This window comes from Macaca mulatta, chromosome 6 (assembly GCF_049350105.2).
Source record: "Macaca mulatta isolate MMU2019108-1 chromosome 6, T2T-MMU8v2.0, whole genome shotgun sequence".
Classification (NCBI taxonomy): Eukaryota; Metazoa; Chordata; class Mammalia; order Primates; family Cercopithecidae; genus Macaca; species Macaca mulatta.
In genome coordinates this window covers 35,993,097-36,017,508 of record NC_133411.1, presented here as the reverse complement: position 1 = coordinate 36,017,508, position 24,412 = coordinate 35,993,097, and the positions used below count along the sequence as shown (strand labels likewise).

At 38.7% G+C, this 24,412-nt stretch overlaps 1 protein-coding gene across 2 annotated transcripts in view; it reads right to left on the bottom strand.

Annotated features, from left to right (window-relative positions):
- Positions 1–627: 627 nt before the first annotated feature.
- The window catches only part of DNAJC21 (DnaJ heat shock protein family (Hsp40) member C21), a 25,785-nt gene continuing 2,000 nt past the window's right edge, over positions 628–24,412 (bottom strand). The window contains exons 2-12 of one of the 2 annotated variants that reach the window (XM_015139837.3): positions 22,085–22,178; positions 20,182–20,305; positions 19,752–19,874; positions 18,376–18,680; positions 16,989–17,140; positions 15,304–15,391; positions 11,072–11,230; positions 10,268–10,349; positions 5,614–5,786; positions 1,676–1,751; positions 628–1,107 (exon numbers count right to left, since the gene is read on the bottom strand). In XM_015139837.3, the coding sequence (XP_014995323.2) occupies positions 943–1,107; positions 1,676–1,751; positions 5,614–5,786; positions 10,268–10,349; positions 11,072–11,230; positions 15,304–15,391; positions 16,989–17,140; positions 18,376–18,680; positions 19,752–19,874; positions 20,182–20,305; positions 22,085–22,178 (1,541 nt within the window). In that variant the 3' untranslated portion in view covers positions 628–942. The remainder of the gene's footprint in view (positions 1,108–1,675; positions 1,752–5,613; positions 5,787–10,267; positions 10,350–11,071; positions 11,231–15,303; positions 15,392–16,988; positions 17,141–18,375; positions 18,681–19,751; positions 19,875–20,181; positions 20,306–22,084; positions 22,179–24,412) is intronic. The other variant, XM_015139838.3, reaches the window with a different exon arrangement.

Sequence of the window (24,412 nt, the reverse complement as noted above, 5' to 3'; positions counted from 1 at the left end):
AAATAGTAGAAATTCTGTACCATCTGCTACCTTGTTCCGTCATACTTTACAGCTGTCACTGTGCCTAGGGAGGACATGCCATGTAAACTAATTTGCTTCCACCTCCACAATTCAAATCAGAGCAAAAAACTGAACAATATTTTACTGGTAAACAGTAAACAATATTTTACCGGTAAACCAGTAAATATTTTACAGAACAATATTTTACTGGTAAAACAATATTTTACTGGTAAACCAGTAAATATTTTACAGAACAATATTTTACTGGTAAAACAATATTTTACTGGTAAACCAGTAAATATTTTACAGAACAATATTTTACTGGTAAACCAGTAAAATATCAAATTAAATCAAGTAAAATCTTGAAGAGATACTATTCTTGAAACACAACTACAAATGTTCAATTAGTTTCTACCTATCATTGCTCTTGAGAAAAAAACACAATAATCTATAATCAGTTATTTAAAAATAATTTTTAAAATCGGATCCAGTGTCATGTGGAAAAATGATCTGTGATGCTTTTTAAAAGATCCGAGTTTTTCATATATTGTGAAGGATTAACAAAATACAAAAGCATTAAGTAAAAGTAATGTGAAATTCACAAAATAAAGCAGAAAGGAGCACTTCTGTGTTAAAATAATGTAATTCTCCCTGTACATTTCTGTCCACATGAGCCAACAAACATCAAGAATACACACTTTACAGTATTTACCTGTTTTAAGACATTCAAGTCAATTCAGATGGCAAAAGTAGAATTCAATCACTAGTGAAATGTTTTAAAAATATATATTAAACCAAAAAAATGTTTTTACAAGATAAAAAATAATCTTCCACAATGTAATTAATTGCAGATCATTGAAATTTTAACTCTTTAGATGATTTCAGTTCAGTTTTTTGGTTTCAAGATCTAGAGACAGTCAAACAAAAGCACAGGCAGAATCTCTATCTGTTTTTACGTTTCTCTTTCTTGCTTCGACTACTTGTTGCACTGTTTAAAGATGATGATGAAGGTGCTCTTGCATGACCTGTGGCCTTTAGATGATCAAAAAGTTTATTCCGGGATGGAAATTCACTATGGCAGGTTGTACAGCTGATAAGAACATCACTCTGAGAAGGGCAAAAAATCATAAATAAAAGTAAGCATCATCACTTAAGAGTAGTGTTTTAGGTTTTAATGTCAAGATTAAGCATCAAACAATTGTAAAATAAAGATGTTTTAACAGAGTGGACAGCTAATAAACAGGTCCAACAAAGGCAGATGTTCTTGGAGGTTAAATCCCACTAATCAACACAATTAACTTTAAGGGTCCTGAGACTTTCAATAGCATGTACCCCATGGACTAGAACGGAGAAAGAGTTTATGCTTCACAATTAATCTCCAGAACTTGACACATGTAATTCTTACCACCAAGGCTTTAGATTGAAAAGTAATAGAAAGCAACAGTAACTGTTCTGGTACAGTCGAGCATTTCCAATGTGCTTCTTTTTATTTTAATGAAAAAAAGATACATTATGTATACAAATTCTACCTTTATCAAACAAAACTGTTGATGGATCCACCTCTTTGCAGGTTCTTTGGGGAATGGCTCACCAAATACACATTTCCATCTTTAGATCATTATATTGCTTAAACAGCAAGACATGCTAAAGAGATACAAATATGATTTTGACCTACCATTGCCTGTGGTTCAGCAGGTACTTTGACAGGTTTTTTCATATCTTTGGTTTTCTTTCCTTTGGGTTTAGGAACACTGGAAAATAAATAATTCAGCATAATAAAAAAAAACATACTCCTTTTAATCATCATTATTTGAGTGCTCTAAAGAACACTCAAAAAAGTGAAATGCACTTTAAAGGTTAATTCATTAATTTTAAAGGCAATTTAAATAATCTTTACATTCAAATGAACAGCTTTAAAAAGCAACTTCAGAAATCAAATTGAATATCAAATTTGGCATAAAAATTAAGGAATTTACTTAAAACAGTTGAAACAAAGTTAAAACAAGGTTCTTAAAATATTTCTGAATGTTTTATACAGTGTTTTCATAAAAAGCAAAGCACTGCCACGCGCAGTGGCTCACACCTGTAATCCCAGCACTTTGGGAGGCCAAGGCGGGGAGATCACTTGAGGTCAGGAGCTTGAGACCGGCTTGGCCAACATGGTGAAACCTCCGTCTCTACTAAAAATACAAAAAATTAGCTGGGCATGGTGGCAGGCACCTGTAATCCCAGTTCCTTGGAAGGAGGAGCAGGAGAATCACTTGAACCCAGGAGGCAGAGACTGCAGTGAGCCAAGATTGTACCACTGCATTCTAGCCTGGGTGACAGAGCAAGACTCTGTTTCAGAAAAAAAAAAAAGCACGAAGCACTCAATATTCCATTTAAAGAAGCAAACCATCTTCATAACCAACCAATAGTAATCATAAATGATCTGACATGAAGTGTGGTTCCCCAAAAACATTAACTTCTTTTGTTTGTTTTTTTGAGATGGAGTCTCACTCTGTTGCCCAGGCTCGAGTGCAGTGGTGTCATCTTGGCTCACTGCAACCTCTGCCTCCCGGGTTCAAGAAATTTTCCTGCCTCAGTCTCCTGAGTAGCTGGGACTACAGGCACGTGCCACCACATTCAGCTAATTTTTGTATTTTTTAGTAGAGACAGGGTTTTACCATATTGGCCAGGATGGTCTCAAACTCCTGACCTCGTGATCCACCGCCTCGGCTTCCCAAAGTGCTGGGATTACAGGCGTGAGCCACCATGCCAGACCTAATATTAACTTCTTGAATGTGATCCAGTCTAACAAACATTTCAATAGTTGCACAGAGAAATGAGTGAAACAAAGACTCTGTAATACATTTTTCATAAAATTAAATTTGCTCAATGTAAGGAATTTACTGTTATTTAAAAATTATGTCCTTTCTGTTGATCTGATGGTTTTTCCCCACCGTATCATTGAGATCAGAAATGATGTCGCTGGGTTCCTCTTATTCTGCCTGAACTGCTGAACATTCCTCTGCTCATCTCCTACATGAATTTCAATTGTCCTTAGGCATTTCATACCTTCCCTCATTTGTGCTAACCAAATTCATAGGGTAAAAATCTGGGTCCAACTATACTGTACAGAACAGACAGGATGGGTTATAATGAGTAAGTTATGATAATGCTTCCGGTTTATAGGCATACTATTCTTCAAGCAGAGGTCAATGGTCTGTGTTAAGTTAAATGGCCTATGCATTTAAAAGATGCAGATTAGGAGTGTAACATATTGTGTAGGATTCAGCCAGCTTTGAAAACATCAAGAAAAGGATATAATGGCATAAAAGGCAACAAATAATACATACTAATTTTCTTTTTTTTTTTTTTTTGAGACGGAGTCTGGCTCTGTCGCCCAGGCTGGAGTGCAGTGGCCGGATCTCAGCTCACTGCACGCTCCGCCTCCCAGGTTTACGCCATTCTCCTGCCTCAGCCTCCCGAGTAGCTGGGACTACAGGCACCCGACACCTCGCCCGGCTATTTTTTTTTTTTGTATTTTTTAGTAGAGACGGGGTTTCACTGTGTTAGCCGGGATGGTCTCGATCTCCTGACCTAGTGATCCGCCCGTCTTGGCCTCCCAAAGTGCTGGGATTACAGGCTTGAGCCACCGCACCCGGCCTATACATACTAATTTTCAAACTATCATCACAGATATGACACAAATATGTCTAACAAATTTAGGATAATATTCCTGGCAAACATCACTTATAATATGAAAGACAGTTACATCTCTGAAACTGATATCTAAGACGTTTATTTTTTAGAAATACTAAACACACACACACACACACACACAATTTTTTTAAAAAACATGTCTCAGTAGGTGGCCAGTGTCCACACCACTCCAGAGAAGCAGCAGAGGAGTCCAGCATAAAGGCCCTGGATCCAGGGGACAGGAGTAGTGTGGGGAGGGTGGTGGGTGTAATGTATCTGTCTTAGCCCTGCCATGCTGCAGCTGTGAAGAAGTCACTTGAATTCTCTGAATCCTTTTCTCACCTCAGTGAAATGAGAGAGCTGAACTATATCAGTGGTTGCCCAAGTCTGAGAACCTTCTTCCTCCCCAGACCAATTCTCATGTAGAAGTAACATGGAGGCTGGGCATGGTGGCTCACGCCTGTAATCCCATCACTTTGGTAGGCCGAGGCAGGTAGATCACAAGGTCAGGAGTTTGAGACCAGCCTGGGTAACATGGTGAAACCCTGTCTCTACTAAAATACAAAAAAAAAGCCAGGCGTGGTGGTGCATGACTGTAGTCCCAGCTACTCGGGAGGCTGAGGCAGGAGAATTGCTTGAACCCAGGAGGCGGAGATTGCAGTGAGTCGAGATTGTGCCACTGTACTCCAGCCTGGGTGACAGAGCAAGACTCCATCTCCGAAAAAAAAAAAAAGAAGTAACATGGAAAAGAAGTGAAAAATTTTAGTTTTAGATGAAGAAGGGGTTCAGAGGCTCACAGCCCCACCTCTTGGCCCACCCTTGCACCCATCCCAAAGGACACACAGGCTCCGTGGAGCCAGATGATCTGGGTGCCTTCAAGTCGTCAGGCAGATGGAATGAAGTGTCAGGCTTTCTACTCAACAGCTTTTGTCTTTGGACAATTAACCTGAAATTCAGTTTCCCCATTAGCAGAAAGGGAACAAGCACCTGGTGTCAGAGTGAAATAAATATGAATTTCCCCTTCTAGGCTTCTACTCTCCAAAGTTCTTCAAAGCTTCAACATGACCAGTTTGTGTAATTCTTTATATATTTTCTTCTACAGCCAGAGCCATATTGTAGGCCTCAGTCACATCTGTTTCCTCCTTCCTTAAACCCCTAAGTGCCTTAAACGCCAAAGTACACACACTCCCCCACCCCATCACTGTTGCTCCAGTGTTAGCATTTTTACCTCATGCTCCCACTTTGCTCTGTCACTTTTATTCTTTTCAGGATTCTGTAATGACAGAAACCTGAAGCTCCTCACTATCAGATCTTTCCTCAAGAAATAAGAAATGATTCTCTGTTCTAGAGGAACCGAGGAGGATGTGGAAAAGAAAGTCAGACAAGAGGAGGAAGGAGAGGACAGGACTGGCTACCTCCCTTGAGTGAGACCTCCTCCTAGGCCACACCATGGCCTTGTGCAGCACCAAGAGTCCAGGGCTCCCCTAAGCAGGAAAGGCCCCAGCTGCTGCCATGCATCCTCACAACATGGTGGGGCCCAACACAAGCTGCTGTCATGAGCATGGAGATTTGGTTAGTAACACTCCAGGGACGCAGCAGGAGTCTTGTTCTCATGTGAGTGTCAAGGGTTAATGATCCACGACAAAATCAGCACCACAGCAGGATAAGGGAAACAAGAACTGGATCAAAGTGACATCTTTCTGATTTTGGCCATGCTGCTGAGATGTGTGTGGGCACATTCCTCTAGCATCCTCTTCTCAATGCTCTTCATCTGTATACATATGTGTGTGTATCTATATGCAAATATGTACAGATACATCTAAATTACTTGGTCAGTCATGGGAAAGAAGATTTTATTTGATATATGAAAAGCTATATACTTACTATCAATATTCGGTAATTTACAAATAATACACAACTTTGACTTACCTTTTAGTTTCACTTTTTGGATCATCACATGGTTTAATGATCTCTGTGACACTGACATTTTCCTGGGGACTATCTTCCAATTCTTTGGTACTGTCTTGATTTAAGTTAGTATCTTCTGGATCAAGCTTTACTCCTTCTCCGGTTCCATTTACATTGAAATTGTCATCATAATTCTAGGTAATAAAACGTATGTGCCATTACAAAATAAATCTACTACTACTAGTTTTTTATGTTATGTTGCCAAATAGTTATATACTTTCGGGAAATAAAAAGGGGAAGCAGGTAAGTTAAGAACATGGATGCTCATTACAGAGATAGTAAATTAGCAGAAATCTGAAAACAATCCAAATGTTCAAAAAGTGAAAGGCTGAATATATGAAGAAAAATTCTGAAGTGCTTAAGTATCATGTTTCCAAAGATATTCAATTATGTGAAAAAATACAACATATTAGCAAAAGCAGAAGAGAGAAAATTGTAATCACAATTTAATTCTTTATTAAGTAATCTCTACAGGTAAAATTGAGGATGATATTTTTCCATATTTCCAAATGATAAGCAATGGGCAACTATTTTTCTACAGTCACCAACAACGGCAACAACAAACAGGCATTATAGAAGAAAGACACCGGGCAAACCTATCCTAAGTGTACCTGTCTGTTTTCAAGCAACATTTTGGCACATTTGTGCTCGCTCTCTCCACCTCTTCTCTCTCCCAACACACACTTTTTCCCCCAAGCCATCTGAAAGTGAGCTTGCAGGCAGATATGAATCTTTGCCAGGTACATCCTAAGAATCAAAACATTCTCTGGCACAATACTCACGCTCAAGAATCTAACGCTGATATTATCTGTTACACAACCCACATTCAAATTTACCAATTAATCCTTTTCCCCTATTGGGACATACAGGATAGGGGGTGTAATCAGGGATCACATGTTGCATTTAGTTGTCAGGTATCTTTAATGTCCTTTATTTTAGAACAGTTCCCCCACTTTTTTGTTTTGTCTTTCATGGTGTTGACAATTTGATGTTTTGTAGAGTGTCCCATAATTTGGCTTTGTTTGGTTGTTTCCAAATGATCAGATTCAGGTTAAACATTTCTAGCATAATACTATAATCCCAGGAAGCAAAATGCGTTTGTCACATTTTTCAGTGATATTAATAAGTTTGATCATTTGGTTGGGGTGGTATTGCCAGATTTTCCCTTTTTTAATTAATAAATAATCTCTAGAGCATGACGCTGAGACTATGTAAATATCCTGTCCCCATAACCATTTACTGAATATACTTGGCATCTATTGATGATTCTTGCCTGAAACATTTATATACTGGTGGATGTAGAAGAGTGATTTTCTCCCTCTATTACTTCTGTCATTTGCACTTGTACTAATTAATATTCTCTTGTAATAATAAAGCTTTCCTATTTCCTTTCTCCAACTCCCACTCTTTTTTTTTGAGACAGTCTTGCTCTGTTGCCCAGGCTGGAGTGCGGTGGCGGGATCTCAGCTCACTGAAACCTCAGCCTCCAGGGTTCCAACGATTCTCCTGCCTCAGGCTCCACAGCTGGGATTACAGGCGCGTGGCACCATGCCCAGCTAATTTTTGTGTTTTTAGTAGAGATGGGGTTTCACTATGTTAGCCAAGCTGATCTCGAACTCCTGACTTTGTGAACCACCCACCCTTGCCTCCCAAAGTGCTGGGATTACAGGTGTGAGCCACCACGCCTGGCCAACTCTCACTCTTTTAAAAGTCAATATAGATACATAAATTTATTTTTAACAAATGCAATGTATGAAGATCTATTACCTTTATTCCTTTTGATGACTCAAATTTTCCCAAATTGGCAGGCCCCGCAAGCTGGATCTTGAGTATTTCTAATGTATCCCTATCAGTTTTTGAGCTCTTCCTTAGTTTCTAGTATAAGATGCTCTAGGCTCATGTTCCACTTTCCCAGTCTCAGCCCTGAAATCAGCTACTTCTCCAAAGATCAAGCCTGTTTCCTTTTCATGGAAAAGGAAACTTAAAAACCAATACGTGTGCACTAGGTGTGCTCAATGCTAGGGGTGTCACTGCTTCTAGGTCCTCACAATGCACACTGCTCACACACTTACTTTCTTTAAATGATGGGCTCACACCATCTCCACTTCAATCCAACTCCACAGTATTCTTCTTCTCTTTCTCCCTATGTTTGTACTTCCCTCTTCCCACAAAAAGAATATGGTTCCCAGTAACAATTTATTCATTTAATTCCTTTTTTTGGGGGGGGTCAAGGGTCAAATAATTTAATTTTTTTAAGATGTCAATACAACCTACATTGTGAACAAATTCAATTTCTATAAAAATCCCAATAGCACAGGATTTTTTTACAGACCTATTGTTTAAAATTTTTTAATTTGATTATGAACTATAACTAGCCAAGCACTCATGAAAAAGAAGAGGCATTATACTTCCTGATTTCAAAACATATTAAAATCTACAATAATAAAAACAATGTGGTATTGACACAAAGACAGATAAACAGACAACAGAACGGAATAGAGCACAGAAATGAACTCTTCTGTACATGATTAAATGATCTTCCACAAAGTTGCCATGAGCACACAATAGAGAAAAGATAATCACTTCAAAAAAAAATGTTGAAAACTGCATATCTACACTGATAAAGCTGGATCCTCTCCTTGAATCACATACAAAAAATATTTTAAATAAAATACTTACACATAAGAAATAACTAACAAATCTCTTAGAAAAAATATAGGGGAAAGAAATGACATGGGTCTTGGCATCATTTTCTTAGACACAACATTAAACACAGATCAACAAAGAACAGAAAAATTTAACTACATAATACTTCAAATTTTCTGCATATCAAAAAAAAATTCAATAGTGACAATGCCTCCTATGAAATTGGTGAAAATATTATTCATTTACTTTCAAAAATACCACACCAATACCACCCAAAAAATACCAAATTCAGGACTTACTTTTTTGGCAGTTAATTTTATCTTTCTTTTTTTTTTTTTTTTTTTTTTTTTATTATTATTATTTTTTAATTTATTTATTATTATTATACTTTAAGTTGTAGGGTACATGTGCATAACGTGCAGGTTTGTTACATATGTATACTTGTGCCATGTTGCTGTGCTGCACCCAATTTTTATCTTTCAACTATATCCCATGGAACATATTCAGTCAGAGTACTATGTTTGAGTTACCTGAATTAAATTTTCTTTCCTGTCAGTCAGGGTCATTTGTTTCTATTTACATTCAGTTTTAATTTGGGAGTGTTTTCCTGTACAATCCTTGTTGTTTATGGAATTTTTCTGGCCATACGGAAAACTTTCCCAATCTCAAGTTTCAAGATACTCATTATTTGCTGCCATATGCTCTCACATCTATCAGTACACGTCTCCACACTGCCCTTCCCTTCAAAAATATCTTAGAAAATATCAGGAAAAGTGCTACATCAAGCTAGGTCTGAACTTGCTACAATCAGGAATCATAAACGAGGAATGCTATTAAAGGAATATAGCTTTTGTGAGAAACAATGGGGTGTTCATTTGAAGCATTTTCACCAGTAAGAAAATACTAATATATGTGTTTATGGTTGCAATCAATAGAATCTATGCTCCATTAATCAAGGTAATACAGGCTCAGGTTAAATATAAATCTCTCTCCATTTATTTTTTCCTTACTGTAGTGGTACTGACATACACAAACGAAAGAGAAAGTGTTCCAAACTAATAATTATAAGGTGTTTGGATGGATGATGGTAGGCGTCAATTTATAAAAAGAACACATATTTGCTATGTGGTTTTATAACTGAAGCAAAAAGTTCCAAATTACAATTTTAAGTGATTAACTCATGTGTTATGTATCATTTTTGGAATAGGAAACTGATTTTAAAAAGACTATCAAATATATTATTATAACCATTTGGATAAATAAGCCAAATCTAAAGTTTTATTAAAAAGCATTAATGCATTTTATTAAAAATATTTAATACTTAATGTAAGTTAATATAACTAGATTATACTAAAATGGCATAAAACCAAATATCCTTGCTAAAATGGACAAATTCACTTTATTTTTATAGGTGTAACAACATAATATCATTTTATTTAAAAATAGTCCTTAAGATAATGAATTTGGACTTCAGCTGTGAAATATTTAAATTACTTAAAACTTCTGAAAAACAGAAACATTTTTTCAAGACTCATAATCATTACAAGTTTCTAACCAAATGTTCCTTTTGCAATGTTTATGTTGTTGGCAGAAATAAACTTACATAAAAAAATGACCAATCCCAGATTTTCCTATTTCAAGACTTTAATTGTTATCCTGACTTAAAAGCCCTTTTGTGAGACGTATTCAGATTTTTAATACTGAAAATTCAGCTAATTCATACCAGGGGAATTCCACATGCATACCTGTTAAACACACTGGCAGTCATAATTAAGTTAGTTATTACATACATGCAAGGGAGGAAAGCACTAAAAAAGGAAAATATTTCCAATTCCTTTTAATCAAGCTTACAACCAACATAAAATTATGGAGTATAAGTCTCTCTCCTTAATACAGATGACACTGAATAAATAAGAGCACTGCGACTTTACAGCTGGCATTTAATATTAACAAAACCTTTCTAACATACCTGTGCTGGTTTCTGTTTCTTTTTCTTCTGTTTTTTAGAAAGCCTAAGAGCAAATATAAATCGAAATGTCAAATACTTGACTCTGTGAAGATCAAGTGGAAAAAAAAAAAAGTTGAAACACTAGTGATAAAGTAGTAAAATAGAAGTAAAAGATTAAAAATATTTAATATCATAAAGCATTAAAAGGAAAATAAAGTATTCACATTGTCATTTTAGAGAATAACAAAAGGCTGTAGTTCAATGGATAGTAATTAGCATATCAATTACCAGGTATAAAAACTGCTTTTAATATAGCGATAATATGTTCTATAAATATTATAGTTGACATTCTGTTTGTATCCACTTCAACACTATAAAGTTCCACGAACTAGAAAATATGGAGACAATATTAGCATAACTGAATAACTTCCTTGGGATAAAACAGACTTTAAGGCCGGGCGCAGTAGCTGACGCCTGTAACCCCAGCACTCTGGGAGGCCGAGGTAGGTGGATCACCTGAGATCAGGAGTTCAAGACCAGCCTGGCCAACATGGTGAAATCCTGTCTCAACTAAAAATACAAAAATTAGCTGGGCGTACTGGTGTGTGCCTGTAGTCCCAGCTACTTGGGAGGCTGAGGGAGGAGAATTGCTTGAACCCGGGAGTTGGAGGTTGCACTGAGCTGAGACTGGGCCACTGCACTCCAGCCTGGGCGACAGAGCAATTCTACATCTAAAAAAAAAAAAAAAAAACGAAAAACAAAATCTTTAAATGCAATCTCTGAATGTGATAAGTATTTCTAGCGACATTTAATATTTAGAAGTACTTTTGTTTTGGTGCATCTTCCATTTCTTCCTCAGAATTGTCATCTAATGGATTTTCATCAATCTGAGGTCTTGAAAAATTTTCTTCCTCTTCCTCCAGCTGTTGTTTTAGCAAGGCCACCATTTCCCGATGCTTCTTTGACTTCTCGTGATTTTTCATGCTGAAAGAGCAATCTGACGTGAGCAGCTGCGCTAAAATTAGTTCAGGTGTCCAGATAATGTTGCTGGATAACTGCAACCAAGATAAAATTTGCTTTTTTCCCACTAAGCAAAAAGTTTATGATTTTATTTTATTTACTTACTTTAAATTTTTTTCTTTTTTTAATTTGTTCATGATTTTATACAGAGAAACAGAACGTGTCAGGATTCCTCCGGTAGTAAGCACACTGGAAGCTCATGGCCATGCTCTTTCTTCTAGTACCACAGCTTTCCCTGTCTTTCTCTGTTCTTTTATCTACATACATTTTCTTCCTTTCTGGGAATGGGGGAATGTTGGCAGGGGGAGGTTTGGCCAAATTCTCTACTTATTATTTTGATTTTTCAATTCTTAAAGCTTCCTTCATTGTTTCCTTTTAATTGCTAAGTATTTGCTAAGTGTTTTTACGTTCCAGGCCATCCCACAGACTTGGAGGGATCACTGGGAAATTAGAAAACACACATTCTAATGTTAAAAGGAAGAGGCCCCTGGACTAGAGAAATGGTGGTGGGAGGGCTTGAAATACAAGAGCAGTTTACTGCCTCTTGCTTTTTCACCAGCTGCTTTTCACCTTCTCAGGAGAGGTCTCCTTCCTCACTCTCACCACCGTAATGTAAGTTTAGACACATCTCTACCCCTCTGTTCAAAACCCTGCTGGCAATGTCTGACTTAGCACACCTACAGGCAGCTAACAAGCATTCCACAAAACAGAGTTGACAACATAAGCTACAAGAGTTATATCAACTAAAAAGGAGGAACCTTTGTCAACTATCTACTTCCTCTCATCTGTTTAGGCTTTTGGTATTATAGTTTTAGTTGCTATTTTTCTTTCCCACTAAAATTCTCCCTGAGACCAAGCTGCCCTGGAGAGAGATACTGGAAGATCTTGTGTCTGAAAGTAAGTCCTCCAAAAAAGATAGAGGCACATGTCAAAAGGACACAAAAACTGGCTTGAAGGAATGCTCACTAACCAATTCTGGAAAAATTTGAGCAAGAAAAGGTCGGTAATGAATTATACAACACTGAAAAAAATTCATACATTCAAACTGATAACAGACACATTTTTCATGGATAAAAGGGAAGGCTCCAGTTTACAGCAAAAGGCCAAGTACTAACAGATAAAAACTGGAGGGGGCACTGGCACTGGAAAAGCATCATTTTGCAACCATCATAAAAAAGACTGATGTGGCCGGGCGTGGTGGCTCACGCCTGTAGTCGCAGCACTTTGGGAGGCTGAGGTGGGTAGATCACGAGGTCAGGAGATCAAGACCATCCTGGCTAACATGGTGAAACCCTGTCTCTACTGAAAATACGAAAAATTAGCCGGGCGTGCTGGCGGGCGCCTGTAGTCCCAGCTACTCGGGAGGCTAAGGCAGGAGAATGGCGTGAACCCGGGAGGTGGAGCTTGCAGTGAGCCAAGATCGTGGCACTGCACTCCAGTCCGGGCGACAGAAAGAGACTCCGCTTCCAAAAAAAAATACTGATGCAAGCTAAAACCATCAACAGATGCCAAAGTTACAAGGAAAACTTTTATGAGAAGCACGATATCTGCATAGTTTTAAAGTGTCTCCTCACAGATTAAACATGTTACAAGGGAAAGCTTGTTGCAAGGGAAAAAATACTAACTCTATAGTAAAATTAGTAGTATAGTAGTAAAATTAGATGACACTTTGATTGGGTGATGAAAATTATCATGACAAATGAGGGGCAGAAGGACTTTACATGTCTCCAGCTATGAATCCCTGAGAGCACAACACGCTTGTGCAGCATCCCACCTAGGGCTGCATAACCTGAATCTAATCATGAGGAAATGCACAAACCCAAATGAGAAGAATTCTATGAAAAAAGTATTTTAAAGAAACAGTATACTTCTAAAATGTAAACAGCATAAAAGACAAGACAAGCTATTCCAGATTATGATCTTAGACTGCATTCTGTATTGAAGTGGAGAAAATTCTATATTAATAAACAATTGATTGGCAAAATTGGAATACAGGTAATAAATTAGATAAAAATACCATATCAATGTTAATAATTACTTTTATGTGATCACTGTAGCGTGGTTACATAAGAGAATAACCTTACCCTTTTTTCGTATTTTGAGACAGAGTTTCACTCTTGTTGCCCAGGCTGGAGTGCAATGGCACGATCTTGGCTCACCACAACCTCTGCCTCCCGGGTTCAAGTGATTCTACTGCCTCAGCCTCCTGAGTAGCTGGGATTACAGGCATGTGCCACCATGCCCAGCTAATTTTGTAGTTTTAGTAGAGACGGGGTTTCTCCATATTGATCAGGCTGGTCTCAAACTCTGAACCTCTGGTGATCTGCCCACCTCAGCCTCCCAAAGTGCTGGGATTACAGGCATGAGCCACTGCGCCCAGCAAGAATAACCTTATTCTTAAGATATAGTGAAGTATTTAGAGTATTCAGAGAACACTATATATGTAAGTTACTTTCAAATTATTCAGAAAAAAACTGTGTGTGTGAATGTGTAGAGAGAAAGAGGACATGCAAATGGTGCAAAATGTTAGTAACAGGTCAATCAGACACACTGTATTCTCTTCTTGCAATTTACCTTTAAGTGTGTCATTATTTCCAAATAAAAAAAAATTTTCAAACCTCCTTCATTGCTGACCTTTTTCTTGCTTGTTTCTAATTTTTCTGCCCCTTTCCCCTTCCCTTACTACTCTGTTATTTCTCCCTGAGGTCATATGGTAATACCATTTATGACTCTCACAGCCCCATTCTCATCCTTTGGCCTCCTTTCTCTCTCACTGCCCATTTTGCTTCTTTTCCCTTGCTGATTCTACTCTCATTTTCTCCCATGTTCTTTCCTCCCTCCTTTATAATAATGGTATCCTTTTTAACACTTCTCTCTTCATCATTGTCCCCCTAAGATAAAGTGCTTCCACTTCAGCAAAGATACTCTGGGCCGGACAAGTTTAAAGTCCCTATATTGGCAGCATCAGCCTGCATGTGACAGTGATGCTGGGTCTGACATCAACAATGGAGGGAGATGATTAGATATGGTCTAGACTTTTTGCCCATGTGACTGTGTCTTCTTTGCCAAAACAAGCAACGTTTCTTTCTGGAGACAGTGCATGTGTTTTAAAAGCAGCTCTTATGTAGGAATACTGGGATGAGTGAGAATCAGTACAACAGGTTTAATAGCAGGGACAAATACCTCTTCCTCCCCTGCTGAAAAGGAATCCCCCAAGACAGTATGTGAGACTAGTTATCAACTGCTGCAAGCACATTCTCTTCAGAACGTTCAAAGTGTTACACTTCAACTCAAAAGAAAACACAAGGGCCAGGTGCTGTGGCGCATGCCTGTAATCCCAACACTTCGGGAGGCCGAGGCGAGTGGATCACCCAAGGCCAGGAGTTTGAGACCAGCCTGACCAACATGGTGAGACCCTGTCTCTACTAAAAATGCAAACATTAGCCAGGCACGATGGCCTGCATCTGTAGTCCCAGCTACTCGGGAGCTTGAGGCAGGAGAATCGCTTGAATTCGGGAGGTGGAGGTTGCAGTGAGCTGAGATCATGCCGGTGTACTCCAGCCTGGGCAAGAGTGAGACTCTGTCTCAAAAAAAAAAAAGAAAACACAAGTTCAAAGATACTAAACTTACTCCTTTTAGCTGGATGCAGTGGCTCACACTTGTAACCCCAGCACTTTGAAAGGCTGAAGCAGGTGGAGTGCTTGAGCCCAGGAGTTCAAGACCAACCTGGACAACAGGGCAAAACCCCATCTCCACAGAAAATATTTAGGTTGGTGCAAAAGTAACTGCAGTTTTTGCTACTGAAAGTCATGGCAAAAACCACAGTTACTTTTGTACCAGCCTATTAAAAAAATTAGCTGTCTGTGGTGGCAGGTGCCTGTAGCCCTCGACACTCAGGAGGCTGACATGGGAGGATGATCTGAGTCCAAGAGGTCAAGGCTGCGGTGAGTCATGATTGTGCCACTGCACTCCAGCTTTGGTGACAGAGTGAGACCCTGTCTCAAAATAATAAAATAAAATTAAATAAATAAACTTACGCCTTTTCTGTCTTGAACGATTTGTCACATGCTGGGCAGTAGAGGTCATCATAGAGCTCAGCGTCCTCAGCCTCATCACTGTTTTTACCTATAAGAGGGAAGCCTACAGTAAGAAACCTTTCTGATCAGAGCACAAATCTAAAATATGCTGACAAATTTCATCTCTTTGGTAAGGATCTAAACTCGCACATAAATTATAAATTAAATTTTATTTCTTTACCAAAAAAAAAAAAAATGCTATCAGGATTTGAGTTAGCTTTTTAAAAGAAGCACCGTACTATAAGGAAAGGCTTCCAAATAAAGCACCTTACCTTTCAAGTTCTTTTCCTAAGTCTACTTAAAAGAAGATTTAAAACATCCTTAAAGTCTTGGATGTGAGCTAAGTTTAAAAAATTAAATCCCACTTTAATAGATCTACCATGAAGCAGTTTTTTCAACAAAGGTCTTTCCTTAGTTTACCTCTTGAGCAAGGTTTGGTCCAAACACATTTAAAACTGTGACTTACTCTTAAATACTTAATAAATTTAGTTTATAACATTCCATCACTATAAGACAGGCCATAAGTTAACATATTACATGTAAAGTTTCACATTATAAACTTTTACGTTTTTGGCTTTATTACAACTGAGTAATTACTATCAGTATAGTCCACAAAAACTAAGTGACTAAAAAACTCAACTGAAATTATTTTCACAAACCCATATTCTATTTTTGAAGAAACAAACAGGTAAACTGTCATTTGGGATTTATTACGGGACCAATAAATATCTCAAGGTATCTCTTCCATGTCCATGTTGCTTATTTATAACTGATGTCAGTATGATTCTGAAGGACTATCTCACTGAAATCATAAATGATCAACATATACCCTATCTAGTGTTAATGTTTAATATACGGTGTTAACTTTCCATTATGGTATTGTAGACTTTCAATATATCGTATATGTGAAATTTTAATTAATCAAATAGTTAACAATACTGGATTTGAAGCAAAAACTCTGGATCTAAAAATGGTCATACGTTCTCAGGCACATCTCATAGCTTCTCAGAGTCCTAGTTTCCACAACGGCAAAATAGAGACAATTCCATGAGCAAAACCTCCATGTAAGGGGGATTGTGTGAGGATCCAGTGAGATCTTGGATGTGAAAGGACGCTATAAATTGTAAAACTCGATGTAAATTAGGCCATCTCACATTTATAGAGTGCTTTTTAATTTTCAAAGTACGTTCACAAGTATTACTCCTGATTCATTAATAAAACACTTCCTAGTCATTTTGAATAAATAAAAGTTTATCATTTTATCATTTGGGCTACTAATCTGAAAAATCACATTTGTAGATAAGGTAAAATTGGGTCAATTTTATAGAGACAGTGGGGAAAATACAGCTATTCTCAAAAATGCCCTATCCTTGCCTTTTAAGGAAGTCAAATACCTGTGCTCTAATGATAGCGGCAAAGAAAACAACATTTTGGCACACGAAGAGGAGCCCCTCTACAAAGTCACAAGGGAGAGGAACAATTTATACACAACACATAGATTCTCATGCAATATCAGCTTTTCTAGAAATAGTTACTATTAAAACTTGACCTACCACTTAATTTTTTCTTTAATAGTCACGCTTGTAAACATGGCCATTTGTCATGTTACACAGCTAGAAGTACACACTGTATAAAAACAACATTACCATCCTCCCCATCTTTGAGTTCATGTTCTTCCATTTCGTTTTCATCCGACCCATCTCCAAACTCCTTCTCGTACCGTGCCTCCATCTCCTGGAGCTCCTTCTCCAAATTCGCCATAGTCATCCAGCTCTGTTCTCTGTACTGCTCCGCCAGTCTGGACACATACAGCACAGTCTCATAGCAACAAGCACGCCTCTGCATGGTTTATACTTACTACTTAGTTTTAAAATCCATTCCCCCTACAGAGCTTGCTCCCAACCTATCCATGCTTACAAACTTAAAAGCTGTGCTTAGTTAAAACCAAGGCAAAGTCACTTAAACCTGTTACCTGTTACATGGTTGATTTTAATTGCTCCAGCAGTAGATAATAGGTTTTGAAACACGTAACTCAGCAACTTATTAAAAATCTTCAGACAATTTTAAGTCGTGTAGGTAAAGTGTTAATTTTCAAAAGATGAGGGTGGGATGAGTTAGGATTCTTAAGAAGTGAGTAATTTTTAAAAGAATGCTATAATGCTCTGACAGAATGCTTTTACAGTAACTTTTTAATAACAAAACTTTAGAGGAACTAAAATGAACAGAGTATCTGAGAGTACACTGACCAAAAGGCAGTACTGCACGGTGGCTAAAGCAGGAAAGTGTGGAGTGAGAATTCTCAGGTTCAATTCCTCTACCATTTACTGGCTCTGTGATCTTAGGCCTGTCTGCCTTGTTTCCTTGAAAGAACAAGGAGGATAAGTTACTTCACAGCATTGCTGTGAGGAAGGCACTTAGAACACAGCCTCGCATAGAGGAAGAATAAAATTAACGTTAGTTATTAATTAAAATTATTAAATTTTACAAGAGTCTAAAGGATCTCTCAAATGTAAAGGGTCTCTGAAGGAAAACATGCAATTCAAATAAAAACTTTAGGCCAGGCACTGTAGCTCATGCCTATAATTCCAGCACTTTGGGAGGCTGAGGCAGGCAGATCACCCGAGGCCAGGAGTAGGAGACCAGCCTGGCCAACCGGGTGAAACCTCGTCACTACTAAAAACACAAAAATTAGCTGGGTGTGGCGGCATATTAAGCCTGTAATCTCAGCTACTTGGTAGGCTGAGACAGCAGAACCCCTTGAACCTGGAGGCAGAGGTTGCAGTGAGCCGAGATCGTGCCACTGCACTCTAGACTGGGCAACAGAGCAAGACTCTGTCCCAAAAATAATAATAATAATAATAATTTTTATACAGTAGATGAAAAAACACTATCCAATGCCACAATTTTAAAAAGAACAAAAAGCAGGACAAAGCCAGGCTGATGACTGAACCCATCATGAACATGTCAGGTACCTCTGGTGCTGCCTCTGACCCCCACCGATACTGAGAAGAGGGCCCCGCGCACGCTACGCACTTGGCCTGCTTTAGCTTCTGCTGCCGCCTCATCTCTTCGGCTTTCCTTGCCTTCTCTGCATTCTGTTCTTCCACAAGTTTTCGATGAGCCTGCACTCTTTTATCTCTTTTACGAATGAAAGCTACCAGCTGACGGACAAGCTCATTCTTCTCTTTCCTTGCTTTGTCCCGAACCTTTTTGTTTTCTTTTTCCATGGCTCGTTTTTCCCAGCGGTTTGAAGCTTGTCGTGTATCATATTCTTCCTTCCATGCAAAATTCTTTTGAGTGCAGAAACTCTGCCAATAAGCGTAGAAAGGATGGACTACCTAGCGACAAAGAAAACAGATTAACTTCTGGGCTTTTAAATTTTTTTTTAGAAAAGCAGTAAATATTAGTGATGCAAAACATCTTTTAGCTTTCTTTTTTCACATATATAACACTTCTATTAATCATTGGAGAAGACAGTACTTTTAAGGCTTTCTAGAATAAATCACTCTTCAAAATAAACCTAATGAGAAAATAAAAATAGCCTTACTAATCACTGGATGGGACCATGGTGATTAGTAAATAATCAGTAAATAATCAGTAAATTAAAAGGGAAAAGTAGGCATGGTGGCTCACACCTGTAATCCCAGTACTTTGGGAGGCTGAGGTGGGTGATCACCTGAGGTCAGGAGTTTGAAACCAGCCTGGCCAACACGACGAAACCCCGTCTCTACTAAAAATACAAAAATTAGCCGAGCATTGGTGGTGGGGGCCTGTAATCCCAGCTACTTGGGAGGCTGAGGCAGGAGAATCGCTTGAACCTGGGAGGCTGAGGTTGCAGTGAGCTGAGATGGCGCCACTGCACTCCAGCCTGAGCGACAGGAGTGAAATGCCATCTCAAACAAAATAAATAAGTAAATAAAATAAAAATAAAAATAAAAAATAAAAAAGGAAAAGTAGAGGGAAGGTTGCAAGAGATCCAAAAGCTACTTTAGAAAGGAAGAGAGACAAAGAGAGGTCATGGGATAGGTCCGAGAACTAGAACCAATTGTTTTAAAACGAGGAAATGGGAAGCTGGGAGCTGTGGCTCATGACTGTAATCCCAATCTTTTGGGAGGTCAAGGAGGGAGGCCAGGAGTTCAAGATCGGCCTGGGAAACTTAGCAAGACCCCACCTCTACAAAAAAATTTACAAATTAGCTAGATGTCATGGCGCACATTTGTGTTCCCAGCTACTCAGCAGGCTGAGGCAGGAGGATTAAGCCCAGGAGTTTGAGGCTGTTGTGAGATATGATTATACCACTGCACTGCAGCCTGGATGACAGAGTGAGACCATCCCAAAAAATTAAATTAAATTTAAAAATGGCACAGCGATAAATACTAATTATAGAATACAATGCATTTTTCTTTTACCGTATCATAGTCACTCTGGGAGTCTCCAAAAGTTGGGAAATCATCAACCTCTTCCTCTAACACAGATTCTAGTTCTTCCTTGGCAATCATTTCAAAAACATTACGATACACCGTGTAAAAGCCCTAAAAAACCAGTAACAAAAACAAATTCTTAACACTTTTACAGCCTAATCACAGAATAAGATTTTAAAATACAAAATGAAAAATTTTAATGTTGAAGAATTTTGGGACAAAGTTCAGTCCCTGAAAGTACATTTAGATTTCAACTGGAGGTTTTTATACACTGACGATTTAAACATGAAGGTAATGCAGCTTCAGTTTTCAAAATGAACACTGCTTCACTTTCTATTACAGAATAGTTTTAAGAACTCTCTTTGCATGTGAGTCTTAGTACTTGACAAGAAATTAAGGGTGAGTTCATTTATCTTACCTTTTCATCATCTCCATAACCAGAATAACAGGTAACGGTGAAATAGCGTAGCAAATCTAAGCTGTCATCTTGATATTCGCCATCAAGCCCACCTTTAAGTAGGGCCTCTCTATGATTATCATACCTGAAAAACAAAAATTAGCATCATCAGTGAAGGCTGAATAAGTAAGAATTCAAAAGGATTTCTTGCTCCTTTTGAGTATTATTACTGTACATTGTTGGTTGTGGATATGTCCAATCCATAACCAAAAACTTTTAAGGAAATATTAACATGAAAAGAGTTCATAATCTTTCACAGAACTGTTAATTTTAACTAGGCCTGCAACTTCTGATACATTATACAACGCTAGCCCACATGAACAGGGGAATTTAAAAAGCCAAGGAATTTCCATGACTGTCTCTGAGTTCTGTACTTCCACAGGAAAGAAACACAAAACAGACATAGGAAATCGGGCCCACAGAATCATTACACATCTGTGATTTGGAAATTTACCAAGATGCACCAGAATAAGACTCTTCCTATATTTATGTCAACTTAATCTAGGAGCTTCACACACATACAATTACTTCTCATAACTCTGTAAAGGCAGTTGTTATCTCCATTTGATATAAGAGGAAATGGAAGTCAGTGATATTACGTAATTTGTCATCCTTGATCATAAAACCAGTAACCAGCAAGGTCAGAATTCAGAAGCAGGTCTCCTACATTGGGAAGACCAGCTCCTAGCCACTACGTGGTACTGCTTCCAGGTAAAAAGACAGTTACTAGGCAAGAGCTTTCAATAAAAAGACAAAGGAATCCCAAGGATCAGAAAACAACCCAAGATCTTGAGAAGAGACTAAGCAAAAGGAAGTCAGGAAAGAATTTCGAAGTTCTGAGAGGAAGGCAAAAGCAATTCCAAGACCAGATCTCCAAATTCCTTGGTAGAGAAATGTTCAGGATCCTCTCTCTGATTTTCTTATAAAACACAATTTTATAAGAATTTTCTTTACAGCCTTTTTTTCTTGACAGCCACCTGTGCTGTACACTGTTTAACAGAAAGATGATTTGCACAGTAGCTCTTTGTAAGAGCAGGATCTTACATAGTTATGTCAAAGCTTACAACCTATTTCCTTGTGGCAAAAAGTTAATTGAGAATCTGAAAACTGAGAACTTCAAACATAGTAATTTTCATCTGGAAATTAATGATCAGACCATCATTAGTAATATCTGTCACAGATGCAGAAACTTAATTCAATTTATTCATATAAAGTAGCTTTGAGGATTACCATTCTTGTATTAAAACACTGTATTGGCCGGGCACAGTGGCTCACACCTGTAATCCTAGCACTTGGGAGGTCAAGGCGGGTGGATTGCTTGAGGTCATGAGTTTGAGACCAGCCTGGCCAACATGGTGAAACCCCATCCCCACTAAAGAAACAATACAGGGTGTGATGGCACACACCTGTAGTTCCAGCTACTCAGGAGGCTGAAGCAGGAGAATCGCTTGAACCTGGGAAGTGGAGGTTGCAGTCAGCTGAGATTGCGCCACTGCACTCCAGCCTGGGTGACACAGCAAAACTCCGTCTCAAAAAAAAAAGAAAACATTCTTCCTGTCTGATACCAGTAAATGTGTCATACACCAAAGGGTATTTAATGAGAAGTCACCTAAAGTATCAAAATTAAAATGATAAAATATCACCAAACTTTCTGTTTCACCCCCTATGAAATCAGATAATTGGAGCAATCATTTCCAAGGTTCCTTCTGACCCAAACATTAGATTTTATGTGATGACTAGGTGACAGATGTTTCAGGACACACCAAAAACCATTTAATGTACTAAATTTGAAAAAAAAGCCACCTATATTGACAATTGCTCCCAATATCATAAACTAGGATGGGAAGGACAGCGTGATGCTCACCATGCTCTTTCCTGAGGGTCACTCAACACGTCATATGCTGCCTGGATTAATTTAAATTGTTCAGCTGCTTCTGCGGCATTATCCAGATTTTTATCTGTTAAAATAAAGTAACAGAAATTTAGTCAATCAAAAACGTAGAGGACAGAATCTAAATAACACCTCTTTCATCAGAAATGCCATAAACAGATGAGAAGTGCACAAAACAAAGACAACTAGATCAAAGCAGAGAGACCCCGTATAACAGTCAATAATCAAGATTTGTTAAAAGTATCAACCTAAGTAGAAATTTCGGGCTTTTCCCTAAGCTTTGGTACATCACTAAACAGTCAACTGGGCCGGCGTGATGGCTCATGCCTACTGTAATCCCAGCACTTTAGGAGGCCAAGGCGGGTGGATTACTTGAGGTCAGGAGTTCGAGACCAGTCTGGTGTTCAACATGATGAAACCCCGTTTCTACTAAAAATACTAAAGATTCGCCCAGCGTGGTGGCGCACGCCTGTAGTCCCAGCTACTCGGGAGGCTGAAGTGGGAGAATCACTTGAACCCAGAAGGCAGAGGTTGCAGTGAGCCTAGATTGCATCACTGTGCTCTAGCACTGGTGTCAGAGCGAGACTCCATCTCTAAAACAGAATAAAATAAAATAAAATAAAGCAAAACAAAACAAAACAAAATAAAAGTAAAATAAGTCAACTGGATATCCACAAACGGAAAATCCTGAGTAGTATAAATTTTACTTTTAAAAGGAGTAAAATAAATAAAATCAGTTCTAGAAAGGCTTATTTTGTGCTAGATTACATTTAGTGCTCACATTTTTTTTTTCTTTCTCATCAATGTATATCAAAAGAAATCTCATACAGTTTTAAAAATATACACTAATTAGTTATTATTTCCTTAGCTGTGCTTCCTGAACCATGGAATTCAGAAAGCGTCCTTGCCTCAGGGTGGTAGCCAGCTTGCAAGACAGCACCCTGCCTCCTGGCAATCATACCTTGTGCAGTCCCTTCTGTGTCAGCAAGGTTAGTCTGTGTGACCATCAGGAGATGGCAGAAGTAATGGTACCTCACTTCCGAGATGAGGTTATAAAGGACTGCAGTTTCTACCTTGGGCTTTCCCTCTCTCTTGATCACTCTGGGAGTGGCCAGCTGCCATAGCATGAGCAACTCAGGCTGCCTATGGAGAAGCTCATGGGATGAAGGAGGTTCCGGCCAACAGCCAGCAGGGCACTGAGGCCTGCCACAACCACATGAGTTGGTGGTTGGTGAGCTGGAAGCAGGTCCTTTCAGACAATGAGAGAAAGCCAAAATCATCTAGCCAAGCCGCTCCCAGATTCTGATCTTTAGAAACTGTGGGAGTCCATATAGTGAATATACGCTTGCTGTTTTTGTTGTTTGTTGTCTTAAGCCCTGAGGTACTGGTAATTTGTTACATAGTAATAGACAACTAATACATTCAGAAAGTAAAATATTTTGAATTGACTATGGAGCACACTAAAGTTCTTCTTCTTTTTTTTTTTTTTTTTTGTTTTTTGAGGTGGGGTCTCGCTCTATCACCAGACTGGAGTGCAGCGAAGCGATCTTGGCTCAGCTCTGCCTCCTGGGTTCAAGCTATTCTCCTGCCTCAACCTCCCAAGTAGCTGGGACACTACAGGTGCGCACATTTAATTTTTGTGTTTTTAGTAGAGACGGGGTTTCACCATGTTGGCCAGGATGGTGTGATCCGCCCACCTCAGCCTCCCAAAGTGCTGGGATTACAGGCATGAGTCACTGCGCCTGGCCGGAGCACACTAAAGTTCTTTAAGCTACAGCTCAATACTACCCTTCCCAAGAAGTTATAAGGAAACATGACAGCAATGTATTATCTACAAATAGTTTTGCAGCCATAGACCACGGCTCTTCAGGGCTTCCTGCTGCCCATTCTCAGTTACCATCATACCGATGCCATAAATTATGATGATATTTAGAGAAGATACTTGCATTCAGTTCCTAACAGGTTTGGTTTCACAGGAGTTAACTGATATTTTAGTCATATTTGCATGCTTCTTCCTTGCACTGATTTCTAATTAATCACCAAATCTGGTCATTTTTCCTTCCCAACATCTCCTCCCCTTGGGCTTTCCCCCTCCCGCTGACCCCAAGCCTGGCCTGGGCCCTTACCCATCTGTCCACTGCGGACTCTCCCTAACTTCTGTCTCCAGCCCTCTTCAATCCACTCAGTTGCCTTCATAGTACCCTCCCATGGCAGCTTAATAAAACCAGCCACAACTCTCCCTTATTTAGCGAAGCAAATTTCACAGTCCTTGGCCTAATATTCAAGATTACAAGAAATACA